The sequence below is a fragment of the Lithobates pipiens genome, unplaced genomic scaffold, assembly GCF_037356315.1.
Source record: "Lithobates pipiens isolate NorthernLeopardFrog02 unplaced genomic scaffold, aLitPip1_a1.2 Scaffold_16, whole genome shotgun sequence".
Classification (NCBI taxonomy): Eukaryota; Metazoa; Chordata; class Amphibia; order Anura; family Ranidae; genus Lithobates; species Lithobates pipiens.
Window position 1 is genome coordinate 481,104,824 of NW_027507748.1, and position 14,167 is coordinate 481,118,990.

The 14,167-nt window shown below is 46.7% G+C and overlaps 1 protein-coding gene across 4 annotated transcripts in view; it reads left to right on the forward strand.

Moving 5' to 3' along the window:
• The window catches only part of DZIP1 (DAZ interacting zinc finger protein 1), a 151,245-nt gene that overhangs the window by 94,608 nt on the left and 42,470 nt on the right, over positions 1-14,167 (forward strand). For all 4 annotated transcript variants that reach the window (XM_077483032.1, XM_077483033.1, XM_077483034.1 and 1 more), the window contains one exon: positions 8,123-8,176. In XM_077483032.1, coding sequence (XP_077339158.1) covers positions 8,123-8,176 — 54 coding nt within the window. The remainder of the gene's footprint in view (positions 1-8,122; positions 8,177-14,167) is intronic.

The following is a 14,167-nucleotide window of genomic DNA, read 5'->3' on the forward strand; positions in this document are numbered from 1 at the left end:
GTTCTGCTGCAGCTGGAGAGTTGCTGGTTGCATGTCACCCCTGTAACAGGATTTCTTTATCATCCAGCCAGTGCTTCTACTGAACAACTAGTCATTTAAAGTGCACCTGTCATGCAACTTGACTGTATTGAATATTAATATATAGTTAGTAGAATAGTGATCCTGGAATTTGATTGCACAATACTAGGACAGATTCCAAAAAATTTAACTTTTGTCAAAATGTGTTCTAGTTTTAGATCTAACACTATCACTACATAGTGAATGCACAATGGTTTCTGATGTGTCCCATGTTCACCCCCAGACATCACAGCACACGCTCATCAAGTTCTGTTTATCTTGGCACTTTGAAATGAATACGTTGGTTTTGTGTTGCAGTTTGGGCACTCGGGCTCAAAAAGGTTCGCCATCACTGGCCTAGGGGTTTTCACAGAGTTGGCACTGTTGGACCCAGAACAAACTTCCATCAATTTAGTGCCAGAAATAGGGCTGAAACAACTAATCGATTAATCGACAACGAATCGATTATGAAATTAATCGATTACTATTTTCAGAATCTATTAATTGGCCAGTAACATAATGGGGTTAAAAAAAAACTAAAATTAGCCCTTTATAGTACAAAAAGAGCAAATAATCGCTACTGTAAATATTACTTTCACAGTTCTACAGTAAAAAAATAAACCCCTTTACAGTAGTGATTATCTGCTTTTTTTTTCTTTTTTTTGTACTATAAAGGGCTAATTTTAGTTTTTTTAACCCCATTATGTTACTAAACGTCTTAGGCCTGGTTTACATCTATGAGTTTTTTGGTGCTTTTTACAGAAACGCACTACAGTTCATTTACATGGTTTCCTATGGGACACGTTCACATCTGTACTTTTTTCAGCCGCTGAGTATTTAGAAAAGATTTGATCTCTGAGTCTGATATTTACCAGATTCACCCTTTAATAGTATATACAGCATATCTCCTCTAATAGTGGTATATACAGTATTTATGGCTGAAGCCCTATGACCGATACGTATCCGAACAATACAAACTTATCATGAGATACCCTATATGAAATGGACCTGAAAGTGTGCCCTGGTCTAATGGACGGTATACCAAAATAAGGGGGCAAAACACTTAGGTAGGGATAAGAGAGTTTTATTGTTTCCAGCTTAATCTTTATTGAGCCAGTTGAGTGAATGCCCGAGACATCTCTACCTGTGGGTTAGGGATGTACCGAGTGAAGCAGGCCGATTTCCACCTGCCCAATCTTTTGATGACGTGGTCCGGGACCCCATGTCGGGATGCGGATGAAGCTGCTCCAATGCGGAAGGAGTGGCCGGAATACTCACCGGGATTGAGGAGCAAGTTGCGGAGGAGAATCCTAACATGTTTAATGAACTGGCAGTTCGTTAATGGTTTGACCGGGAAGGACAAAAGAGGGCTAGAGTCCGGGAGCTCGGGTAGCCGAGAGAGTAACTGTGTAAGCACAGCGACCGGGCACCAGGCGTTGTTGGTTTTGTAGAGGTGGATATCTACGCCGGTGCCTGTCTGCTGGGTCTTGGTTACCGAGAGGTGGAGGAGGAATGGTCCTGGTGACGGAGCAGATGACGTCTGCGAAGGACTGGACTGTGTGGGCTGTTATGAGTGAACTCGCTGGGCCGTAGGAAGCCATAGTAGGCCAGGTAAATGGCTGCCTGTATGACCAGACTGGGGAGAACACCGAAGGGGTAGCTGGTAAGCATGGTGGACATGTCCCTGAAGATGGAACTGGTGATGGGGAGCCGTTTGACTTTTATTGGCGGCTGTTGCTTCTGGATGCCGCGCAGGATGGCTCGGATCGCGTGGGACGAGAAGATGGACGGTTTGGTAGGATCCTGAAGTGAGAGGAAGTGCTGTATGCCAGCTAAGTATAAGCGGATGGTGTTGAAGGACAAGGCCAGTTGATTATGGCAGTATGAGTTGAAGGCTAGTATGTGCCTAGCATCTGTGGGGGTGCCTACTGTGGAGGCAACCAGAAATGTATTGAACGCCTTCCAGGCTACCCGGTAGGCTTTCAGAGTATTGTCCGATAGTGAACGGTTGATGAGCTGAGTGGCTCTATGTAGATGCAGCTCTAGTCCAGGGTCAACTGAGACCAATGCGGGATAGGAGCTGACACCGTATCTGCACTGGGAACCTGCTGAAAGAAGGACAGGAAATTAAAGCGGGACAGTGCGTCAGCTGCACGGTTGTACTTTCCTGGGATAAACGTGCAGCAAACATTAAACTGATGCTGCAGAGACAGCTGCACCAGCCTAGGTAGGAAGGACATCACGGAGAGAGATTTAGACCTGCCTTTGTTGACAATTTCGGTTGTGGCCTGGTTATTGGTGGTGAAACCTACAGTTTGTCCTGTCCAGGTATGACCCCAGAGCTGGGCGGCTGCTACCATGGGGTAGAGCTCGAAAAGGAATGAAGACTGACTAAACCCAGGGATCCTGAGTATTTGAGAAGGCCAGGGTCCGGCGAACCAATGGTGGCCAAAAATTGCCGCAAACCCTGTGGAGGCTGCGGCATCTGTCACTACCTGTGGCGAGAGAGGTGAGATACACGGGATGAACAGAGAGATACCGTTCCAGGTGGACAGGAACTCGTCTCACATCGACAGGTCTGCTAAGGCTGCGGTATCTAGGCAGAGGACTTGATCCGGGTCTTGTGCCTGAGAAAGGTAGACCAACAGGCGCGAGACAAAGGAGCGACCTTGTGGAATTATACGCATGGCATAGTTGAGCATGCCCAATAGCGACTGTAGCTGCCTCCTTGTACATCTCCTGGTGCGGGTGAACTCGTGGAGAACTGCCCTGATGCGGGTCAGTTTGTCGAGGGGCAGGCTGGCCTGCATGGAGCTGGTGTCTAGATTGACTCCGAGGAAGGTGATTGATTGTGCGGGCCCGTCCACCTTATGTTCAGCGATGGGAACATTGAGGTTCCCAAAGACGGTCCTTAATTTGTCGAGGTCCCTTGGAGGTGTGCCCGGCTGTTCAATCAATAGGAAGTCATCCAGGTAGTGGATAACTTGCTGACAACAAACCTTGTGCAGGAGAATCCACTCAAGAGACTGAGCGAACGTGTCGAACAGCCACGGGCTGCTTTTGGAGCCAAACGTTAACTTAGTGGCGAAATAATATTGATCTCTCCATTTAATTCCGTGCCAGCACCAGAGGAACGGGTGGATAGGCAATAGTTTAAAGGCGTCGGATATGTCGGCTTTGGCCAGCCACGCACCTGTGCCTACTTTAAGGATGGCCTGAATCGCCATGTCCACAGAGGCGTATTTTAATGAGAACTCTTCGTAAGGAATCAAGGAGTTTAAGCTGGGAATGTGGGAAGAACGAGGCGCAGACAGGTCGTACACCAAACGATTTTTATTAGAAAATTTGACCTTGACAAGCCCAATAGGGCTAACTCTCCACGTATTGAAGGGGGGCTGTGTGAAGGGACCTATGACAAAGCCTCGTTCCACCTCGTTTTGCAGCAGTTGGTCAATGGCCTGCTCGTCAGAGGCTGCTGAGCGGAGGTTTCTGCACTCGTAGGTTTGGTGGGGTAGGGAGATGAGGCCGGTGTGGAAGCCTGTCGTGAAGCCACCGATGAGGAAGGTGGCTAGTGAAGGAGTGGGGTGCATAGTGAGGTAGAAGCCCAAGCATAGGACGTCTATGCGGCTCAGTCATGAGCCCTTGTGCGCTTTGACCTCGCACAAATTTCTGGGGTGCGCTCTGTGACATATGACACAGATGTGCAGTAGGCGGCACTGGCTAAAATTGCATGAGCCATAGTTATAATTATTGCAGATGGCCGCTTCCCCTACGGTTCGGACCGTACGTCCAAATTTGTCTACTTGATTCTTTGGCGCAGGGCCTGATGGGCCTAGGGCTGCACCAGAGGTGGAGGGGAACTCTACCGGGCGACTAACCGGTATGTTGGCGCACCAGGAAGCGGTATGGGTGGAGGACTGGCAGATGGCACACAGGGGTGAACGAAGACTGGCAAAATGCCGGCAGAACAGTTCGGTGTCCATAAGGCTCCAGTCTGTGGGTGACTGGAACTGTGCCAGTTTAGCGGCTGCCTTGGCTGAGAACGAACGATGATAGTCGTAAAAGGAGAAGCCTCCGTATTTGTATCCTAGGTCCACTACCGTGTGGAGGTACAAATCCAGCTCTTCCCTCCTGGCAGGGGATGCTGAGCAAATTACGTCTCTCACCATCCCAAAGGCTAGGGCAAACTCTGGGATGGAAAGTTTACGATTCAGCCTGGGGTCCTTAGCTTTGAGGACTACGGAGACATCTCCCCAGGTGTAAGCCTTGTTCTCTGCAAGGTCATGTACCGAAATAAGCAGGGAGGCAAGGTTGACATCCTTGCCGTCCAAGATGTCCTTCCTTATGCCGGCCGGCACCAGATGTGCTGGACAGACCACGGGACATGTTCCTTCGTTACCTGTCGGCAGTGGTGACGGGACTGGAACCGGAACAGGGGTGGTTGTGGCTGGGTGAGTTTCTAGAAATGTCACTCTGGCCTATAGCCGCTGAGATGGCCTGGAGAGTAGCCTGAGGCGGGGTACTAGGCCTGGCCGTAGCTGGCGGGGTAGAGAGGAGCCTGAAAAGCTCTGCCTTCCTAGCCGTAGCGGGGAAGGGAATGCCCCTGCGTCTCAGCTCCGCTGTCAGCCTGGGGATAGTCCAACCCCTGAAGGACTGTATGCTGTCGCTCACTGAAGGCGGGCGAGGAGACAAGGGGGCGGTAAGGTCTTCGCTGCCGAGTTGGGACATGGCTCCAGGTGAATCGTGCCCTAGGAGTGATGTCCTATCTCTTTGGGGATGAAGGATGGACGACCGGAACCTATAGAGGGTGACATAAGTCAAGACTGTTTCTCTATTTTTACCAAGCGAATCCACCTGTTGCTGAGTACTAAGGCGGGAGCGAACGTGTATACATATATATATTTTGTCGCGTGCCTTTACATACATATATATGTATACCAGCATGGTTGCTGTTGCCTCTACCACGCCTTCCCCTCTCCTTTTTTTTTTTTTTACCTGGGAAGATAACGTCCAAGCTGGTGCAGGGTGGACCTACTGAACTTGACTGACCTGGAGAGAGAAACAACAGATGACAATTGGTGAGGAGCCTAACAAGTAAACTGAATAGTGACGTAAACGGCTGGCTAATACGCCCGAAGTGCACCGGTGAGTAGACATTTTTCGCCTTTACTCCTTTATTATCACCGCCATTTATTTATCATCATTTTTTCCTCTCCTTTCCTTTTTTTTTTTTTTTTTTTTTGCTGTCCCAATCCGACGTATCATTTGCGTAAAGGACGAAGTGTGGGATGACCCGTGTCCAATGCGGGAGCGTGAATAAGTGCTGTAATTGTGACCGTACAATAAGGCAACCTGTTGGAAAAAGTGAAATGTGGCCGTTCCCTCTGGGGCACGCCGAACCGAATCGATGCATCACGGATACTACTGGATTCGAGTCGGAGCGCTGTAAGTGACAATGAAATGAAGCATGATTGCCATGACAGAGGCACGAAATGGTCGCGTCGCAAGTGCGACTGACAACAAAGCGGACTCTGGAGCACGTACTGAAATGTGGGAAATAACCTGGGGCGAACCGGAACGAATCGGTGCATGTGTATGTGCGACTGGATTCGAACCGGAGCGCGGAGCGTGACAGTGAAATGAAATGAACAACTTCTGTCATGACAGAGGCCTGGATCGGCCGGCCACGAACTGAGACTGGAACCGAATCGGTCTCTGGAACATGCACTGAAATGAGGCTGAAAAAATACCTGGGGCCGTCCGGACGAATCGATGCACAGGGATGCAACCGGATTCGAACTGAACGCACTACGTGACAATGAAACGTTTCCCATGATAGAGCTACGAATCGGAGAGGACGCAGCCTGCGACCGTCAACGAGCGGGCTCTAGAGCATGTACTGAAATGAGGCCAACGCAACTGGGACACGTCGATCGAACCTGTGCATTTGAGAAATCGACTGGTTTAGATTCGGAACGTAATAGGTGACAGTGAAATGATTCCCATGACAGAGACCTGGATCGATTAGCAACGAGCGGGCTCTGGAGCATGTACTGAAATGAGGCCGAGCAACTAGGGGCACACCGGAACGAATCGGCGCATTTAGCGGATGCGACTGGATTCGAATCGGAGCGCAGTGAGTGACAGAAATGAGTGAAATGATGAAATGACCTACGTGAGCCAGTTGTGGCAGAGGTACGAATCGTTGTGCCGCGTGATGCGACTGGCAACGATTCGTCTGTGGAACACGGTGATGAGGCAGACAACATAACAAGTTACGAAAACAGTGCAGTTTTTTCTTCAAGCAATTTCTACTGAAATGAGGCCCGTGAAATGAAGGGCGCTGCGAAAATGGTGCGGTTTGAGTGATAACGACCCGGTTTCGTAACGAATGACTTCGAGATATTCAGGTTTTAACGATACTCAAAAATAGAAATGTTTCTAGTAAAGGAAGGTCAATCGAGACCCTTACCTGCGGCAGTCGAGCCAGAGACGTTGTACAAAACACGAACGGGAACGAAAACCACGAGACTTCTAGTAGAGAGAAGTTATCCGAATGGCAACGAAACTCGAGCAGTCGGCCTAGTGACGTAGTATTGCGCACAGGAAACCGACAAAGACCACAGGCGAGTGGGCTGGTTAAATACCCCCCGGGCTCCTCCCATAAATTCAGGCCACCATACTGGCCTTCTTACATATCCGCTAATAGTATATACAGTATACTTACCATATAGTTGTTTTTTTTTTTTTTACCACTGCATACAGAGATATTTAAGAATAAATTGCCTTTTTTAAAAAACTTTACATATTAGCTAAATTATACCACACTTTTTCTTAAGATTATTAACCGATCAATCGAAACAATAATCGGCCAACTAATCGATTATGAAAATAATCGTTAGTTGCAGCCCTAGTCAGAAAAGTGTAAGAATTCTTTATTTCTTTACATTCTCTTAGTCACTGATTCTGAATGTATTAAAGAAAAAGCTTGATAAATGGTGTACCAGCATTTTCAGAAAGAATGGTCAGCAGTGACAGCTTGCATATTTCTCTCATGACAGGTTACTTTAATCAAACATCACCTGAAAATCAGAGTATAAGTTATAATAGAGTTCTGATGCCTAATGTCTACACATAAGTATTTCCACTGCTGAGATTTTGATGTTGAGTTTTTCTAGGGCATGCCAGCAGCTTCAGTACATGGGTCCAATTTGAACATTTTCACTTAGGGGTGTACTCACTTTTGTTGCCAGTGGATTAGAAATGAATGGCTGTGTATTGAGTTATTTTGATAGGACAGCAAATTTACACTGTTATACAAGCTGTACACTCACTACTTTACATTGTAGCAAAGTGTCATTTCTTCAGTGTTGTCACATGAAATGATATAATAAAATATTTACAGAAAAGTGAGGGGTGTACTTGCTTTTGTGAGATACTGTATCTTTTTATTTCAGAAGCGTTTCTTTGTTTTCTCCTATATTTACCTATAGATCAAGTTCTCCAGAAAAAGTGACAATTACAGGGGTTGGGAAAAACATATAACACTGACAGGGTTCTTACAAGTGTCAACGTTTATTCCAGTGGTTTGAACCGCTTGCTGTATTTGCTTAAAAGGGTTTAGCTGGAGTTGGGCTGTGACTTGTAGTTTTCTACATGTCCATCCAGGAATTCTCTCTACAGGGTGATGACGCTAGTGAAGTAAGTAAAAAACTATCGAATCTCCTAGCAGAATCAAAGAATAATAAAACTATGTTGCTATGTTTTTTGTATAAAAACAAAAATTGCTGTGTTAAAACAAAGAGCATTCTATACTGTTTTTTTTTTTTTTTTTTTTTTTTGAGCTCCATTTTAACTACAGAATCAGGATTATGAAAAGAATTATACTGTATATGAATGGAAGTATGTGAAGGAAAAAGACATACATGGATTATTCATTATGTGGAACCAACAATCTGTAAATATATACTGTATTAAGGCTTTAAATGCAGCTATCTGAACTGAACACAGTTACTTTAGTGTATTGGTTCATTGTTTGAATCTTTTTTACTTTTTGTTCATTTAGGTTTAAGTTGGTATCCTCAAAAGACCTTTCTGTTACCAAATCATCAAGCATTACGTAAGCATTACTACCATTACTATTTTGTCTATTTCAGTATTCGTGTTTTTATCCTGTGTTTTACTGGGCCTAGAGAAATAAAATGCAACTGAATGACAACACAACTATCATCTTGCAAGCATTTATTAATAATGGTGACAGTTCTTGGACATAGCCTATTTACTAGTCATGGTCTAAAGATCCTGCTTAGATGCCCAGTTCCCTATTATCTGATTGCTGTTATAGCCTCATAGCCTGTCTTGCCTCTAACTAACAAACTGTATTTTTACCCTCTCCTCCATCAGCTCATCCCTAGCAGTTATCACAGGACCCTCTGATCCCTCTTGTACTGATTTTATTGTAGCTATTCCATCTCCCTCCATTTCTAAAGTGCTGCACAAACTATTGGTGCTATATAAATCTTGTAATTGTAATAGCATAAAAATAATCAAACCTGAAAGATCTCACTATTTGTCAGCTCATGGAGGATTTTGCAAGAAGCTTCATTTTCACTGTAGATGCCTTGGAATATTCCATACATAGTTACATAGTTAGTCCGGTTGAAAAAAGACGCAAGTCAATCCAGTTCAACCATAAAAAGAAAATAAAAAAAATCATACAATCCAATATACCCAATTCTATACCCACAGTTGATCCAGAGGAAGGCAAACCTTTTACATCACTTTCCAAGGGTGGACATCATGCCCACATGAGAACGATCATATGGTTCAAGCATTCATCAGTGTGAGAATGCCTGTTTGGACCATTCTTGGATGCTTTCATCCAGACGGTGACTGTTCTGGAGGTAGAGAATTCTCCTCAGTGAAGGTGTGTCCCCACTCACATGGGTGGGGGGAAGTCTATTGGCCTTTGCAGCCACCTGTTCCACATTGTAATGTCATCTTTTTATCCTGATCCTAAGCATTCTAAGGAGATGGTGCTTCGCTGGATGTTGGATGTTGTTCAAGCTGTTCAAGTTTACCCAAAACCTACAGCTTAGTTTTGGCATTCCCTGATTCCCTCTTTGTTCTACCTGAAAGTCATCGTAAAAGAGTCAGGCTGCTTCTCAATCCACTATTTGTAGGTGCATTGATCAGCTCATTTTTCAGGTCTCTGGTATCGAGGGCAAGATTGCTTTTCCTAGTCAAGGCCCAATGCACCAGGAGTGTCAACATCTGTTCGAATTTGTAAGGCCGCCACCTTGTCTTCTCTTATTTTCTTTTAAAAATTCTTTATTTATTTGTTTGGCACCAAGGAAAAGGTAAAAAATAATATAGATTTCCAAAATAAATCCACTTCAAGAGCATAAAGGTGCAGAAGTTTCTGTCTACATAATATCCATACAATAGTATATCCAGTAAATATAACCAAAGAATGGGTTCAGAGCACTGGGGAAAGAAGGTAGATTGGGGTAAGAAAATGTAAAGGTGGATGGATCAGCATGCTCTTTATAAGTGTTCAAGGGAGGGTCGCGTGCTTCCATATGTGGTAAAAACTGAATTCCAATGATTAACCTCCCTGCCGATTTTCCCGAGTGTGGCTCGGGGATAAATTTCAGTACCATTAGCAGTAACCCCGAGCCACAATCAGGATTGCATTGCAGGATCCTGGTGTCAGAAACCATTAACCAGACCGAGACAGAAGTACAGTAAAGTCGTGATCCTCTTCAGAAACAAAAGATGTTTTCTCTTATATTAACCAACCGACACAGCTCCTCTCCGTAACAAAATGGTTGTCAGCCCTATCACTGGAGATTACAAGGCAAAGTTGTAATACAACACTTCAGAACTTTTAGTTCTGCCCAGGGGGTGGTCCCTAGGCTACAACCCCCACAGCCTGCCCTAGCAGTTTTAGTTTTCCTAGTGAAGGAGATGCACCTAGGAACCCTGCGGGGCCATAGGTCCGTGTTTTTTGATGCAGAAGCTTTGCTTTTTGCGCAAGATGAATGATCCTGTGATCTTCTATCAACAGCCGGCTGGGTGACAGGCTGGTTCATCCTTATTCTTGTAGTCTCCCTAGTCTGGCCATCGAGCGTGTGCAGGTCACAGCTACGGCTCGGCAGGCCACGACATACCTCAGCTCCAGAGGTGGTCGGTGAGCTTTATGCTCCGAGGCATACATATGACCGGGCTACTGATGTCTGCGTCACAGTATGCCGGGCCAGTAGTCTTACCTGTACTGATCAGGAGTTGACTACCATGGAATGTCTCCCAGCTCTTTAGGATTGGTAAGTACAGCTCTCCCTGTCTCGGCAGGGTGGAGCAGCTGGGCATTCCCTGGGAGGTCGATTCGGGGGCCCCCCTCATCCCCTCTATTCTCTCCCCTGTCCCTGACTCCCCTCCTTCACCCCCTCACGGGGGGGGCTGTGATACTGAGCGGTGTGTGCGTGTGCCCTGGGCTCTCACTTGGGGGTTTAGCTGTACTGGGGTGCCTGGGTCCTGAAGCTTAATCACGATGGATGCCTGTGAGGTTTGCCCCTGTGTTGGTGCGGCGCTGTGTCTGCCACATGTTTCTCTATGCCTCTTATGGTGCTGTCCGGCGGCCATTTTAAGTGTGGGCAAGGGTCAGACAGGTTTTTGGGCTTCAAGCAGCCATTTTCCTAGTGATTCTCTATTAGAACACTGGCGGCCATTTTTTTGTAAGCGGACCGCGTTTTTGTGCTCTAGCAGCAGCCCCTGTACCCTCAGCTTTTTGTCATCACAGAGCGCTGGGAGGTTTTTCCTGTGAATCTGGACATATGTTTCAGATCGCTCAGTGATTGTTCACCGATCGTGCTGACGGCCTGCCACCGACACAGCTTTGGTACCTCTGCATCTGGGAGCGCTGGGGATCTACATGCACTGCTGTAATACAGTGCAGAACTGCTCAGGGCGGTGAGTCCAGCGGGTTAGAACCCCTCAGTCAGCGGCTGCAGGAGGGTGGGACTGTCACTGTCCAAAGTCCCCTTCAGGTGGCAGACAGGGTAGGGACAGCATGGCTTCAGAAACTGGTGTTTCTTCCCCTGAAATCCAGGCAATTGCAACCTGGTCACCTTCGGACTGTGCGGTCCCTATGGACACCCTTACGGTGGTCCTCAATTCTTTAGTTGCCAAGATAGAGGCGGTACGTGGGAAGAAAGGTGCTAAAAAGCGGCCCCTGCCCCCCCCCCCCCCGTCCTCTGGGGAGAGATCTGACGCAGACTCGGGTCCTGCTGAGGCCGGTGACCCCTGTTCTGTCTTGTCAGATGACGCTGACCAGGACCGTTCGGACAGTGAGGATGAGTCCCCGTCCGGGTCCGTGCGTGACAAAGCGCTTGTTGGAGCACTTATCACAGCTGTAAGTGATACCCTGAAGATTCAGGAGCCAGCAGATCCCTCTGCTGATGTACCAGTCCCTTTTATGTCCCGCAAGCGAGCACATTCACCTAAGGTGTTCCCGTATCTGACTTATTTTGAAAAGTTCATTTACAAGGAATGGGGTCGCCTGCAACGGACCTTTGCGGTCCCTATATTACATGGTGGTGCGTTACGCCTTTGAGGAAAGCCTTCTCAAGAAATGGTCAGCTCCTCCGGTCGTGGACCCCCTAGTATCCAGGTTAAATAAAGTAACCACGATCCCGGTTGAGGGGACTCCTGCATTCAAGGATCCCACAGACAGGAAGGCCGAGGCGGTGGCTCGTTCCTTGTTTACAGTTGTGGGGTCAGCCGTGTGACCTGTACTGCCATCTGCACTTGTGTCGCAGACACTGACTGAGTGAGCAAAACTTTTGCACCGCGAATTGGGAGAGCAACATGCCTCCCCTGTCTGCGTGGAACTAGCAGACCAACTAGTGCAAGGCCTTAAGTACGTCTGTGACGCAGCCCTGGATACTTTCCCTCTGTTATCCAGGGCTTCAGTGTCAGCTGTGGTGCTGAGGCGCCTGATTTGGCTAAAATGCTGGTCTGCTGACCAGGCGTTCAAGAATGCCTTGACGGATCTTCCTTTCCTTGACGACCGGCTCTTTGGAGCCTCGTTAGATGACCAAAAGACATGCAGGTAGGTTAATTGGCTTATGTCCAAAATTGGCCCTAGTATATGAATGGGGACCTTGGATTGTGGGCTCCTTGAGGGTAGGGACTGATGTGAGTGTGCAATGTACAGGGACAATTGTAGACACTCACTCAGGTTGAACTGGATGGACTGGTGTCTTTGTTCAACCTTATTAACTATGATACTATGATGACGTTATTAAAAATGCCACTGGTGGTAAGAGTACACTACTCCCACAGGTCAGGAAAGCTAAAAAGGCACGCCGCAGGCAAGGGCCCTCTTTTTCCGCTCACAAACGGCTTTTTCGTCTGCCCAGTGCTTCGACAAAACGTCCGCAGCCCGACAGGACACCCACGGACAGTAAAAACGTCCCTGGAACCGCAAGCCTAACAAGCCTGCGAATAAAAGTGCTGCTGCATGAAGGTTTGCCCCCACCCATTCTCAGGTCGTGGGGTCGACTTTGGGAGTTTGCAGCCCGGAGGTCCTCCCAGTTATCCGACCTATGGGTCTACGATCTGATTTCCACAGGCTACAAGATTCTTCCCCTCCAGCATACCCATATCCCCGGTTCGCCGGGAGGCCCTGCTGGGGGCGGTGAGGGACTTGCTGGATCGCGGGGTGATTGTACTAGTTCCGGAATAGGAACGCTTCCAGGGATTCTACTCAAATCTGTTTGTGGTTCCCAAGAAGGAAGGGGTACATCCGATCTTGGACCTGAAAGCCCCCAATCACTTTGTAAAAGTGCAGAGGTTCAGAATGGAATCAGTTCGCTCAGTAGTCGCTGCACTCCATCAAGGGGACTCCCTGGCATCCTTAGACATCCAGGATGTGTACCTGCACATACCCATTTGCCTTCGGCATCAAAAGTTTCTGTGTTTTGCAGTCGGGGAAGCCCATTACCAGTCGGGGAAGTCACATTCTGTTACAGAGAGGAGCTGTGTCGGTTTGTGAATATAAGAGAAAATAGGATTTTTTGTATTCACCGTAAAATCCTTTTCTGTGTAATTCACTGACCGACATAGCATCCGCCCCTCCTTTTTCTCTTTACGTTATACTGCTTGTTGACATACTGAGTCTGCTAGGGCAGGCTATGGGGGTTATAGCCTAGGGACCGCCACCCTAGGCAGAACTAAAAGTTCTGAAGTGTTGTATTACAACTTTGCCTAGTAATCTCCAGTGATAGGGCTGACAACCATTTTGTTACAGAGAGGATCTGTGTCGGTCGGTGATATTCAGAGAAAGGGATTTTACTGTGAGTACAAAAAATCCTATTTTTTTGGGGGGGATTTTGCACATTACGAAGGAGAAATACAAAGTTGGTAGAGAGCTGTGACCTTCTCCTCTTCATAAACAAAAGGTGTGTTGTTTTTTCTGTTGTTGTTTTTCCTTCTCCTGGGTAGGGGAAGTCACTGTATCACATAAAGTGTAAGACACACTACATTGGTTTTCACAAACCCAGTAGGGGATTAAAGGAATTATGACTGGGAATAATTTGGGGGGGGGGGGATTAATTAAAATATTATTAAAATAAAGTGAGTAGGGGTAATAAGCTACATCAGGGAGAGGGGGGAGACGGTGGACTACCCTTAATTATTTTGAAAAGTATTTCAAGATTGATCCATGTGTTTTGTTTATTGTGGTCTAATATGTGTGTTTTTTATATGTATGTATAAGTATGTTCATATATAAGAATTTGAAATAATATGGAATGTTTTTTGTATATGTGAAAAATATCTTAATAAAAATAACTGAAAACAAAATAAAGAAGTACAGTAAAATCACACTTGTTCATTAATAAAAAATAAAAAGGTAAATAGAGTAAGCGTAGTCAAGCATAGCCAGAGTCCAGTAGCCAGATCTGGTAATCAGCCAAGCCAGAGTTCAGTAACCAGATCGGGTAATCAGCCAGGCCAGAAGTCAGGGATCCAAGTAGAGGAACAGCAAGCAGGATAAGGAGCCAGAAGGGATGTCAGCAAAGCCAGGAATGCAAGAGATGGTTTCTTG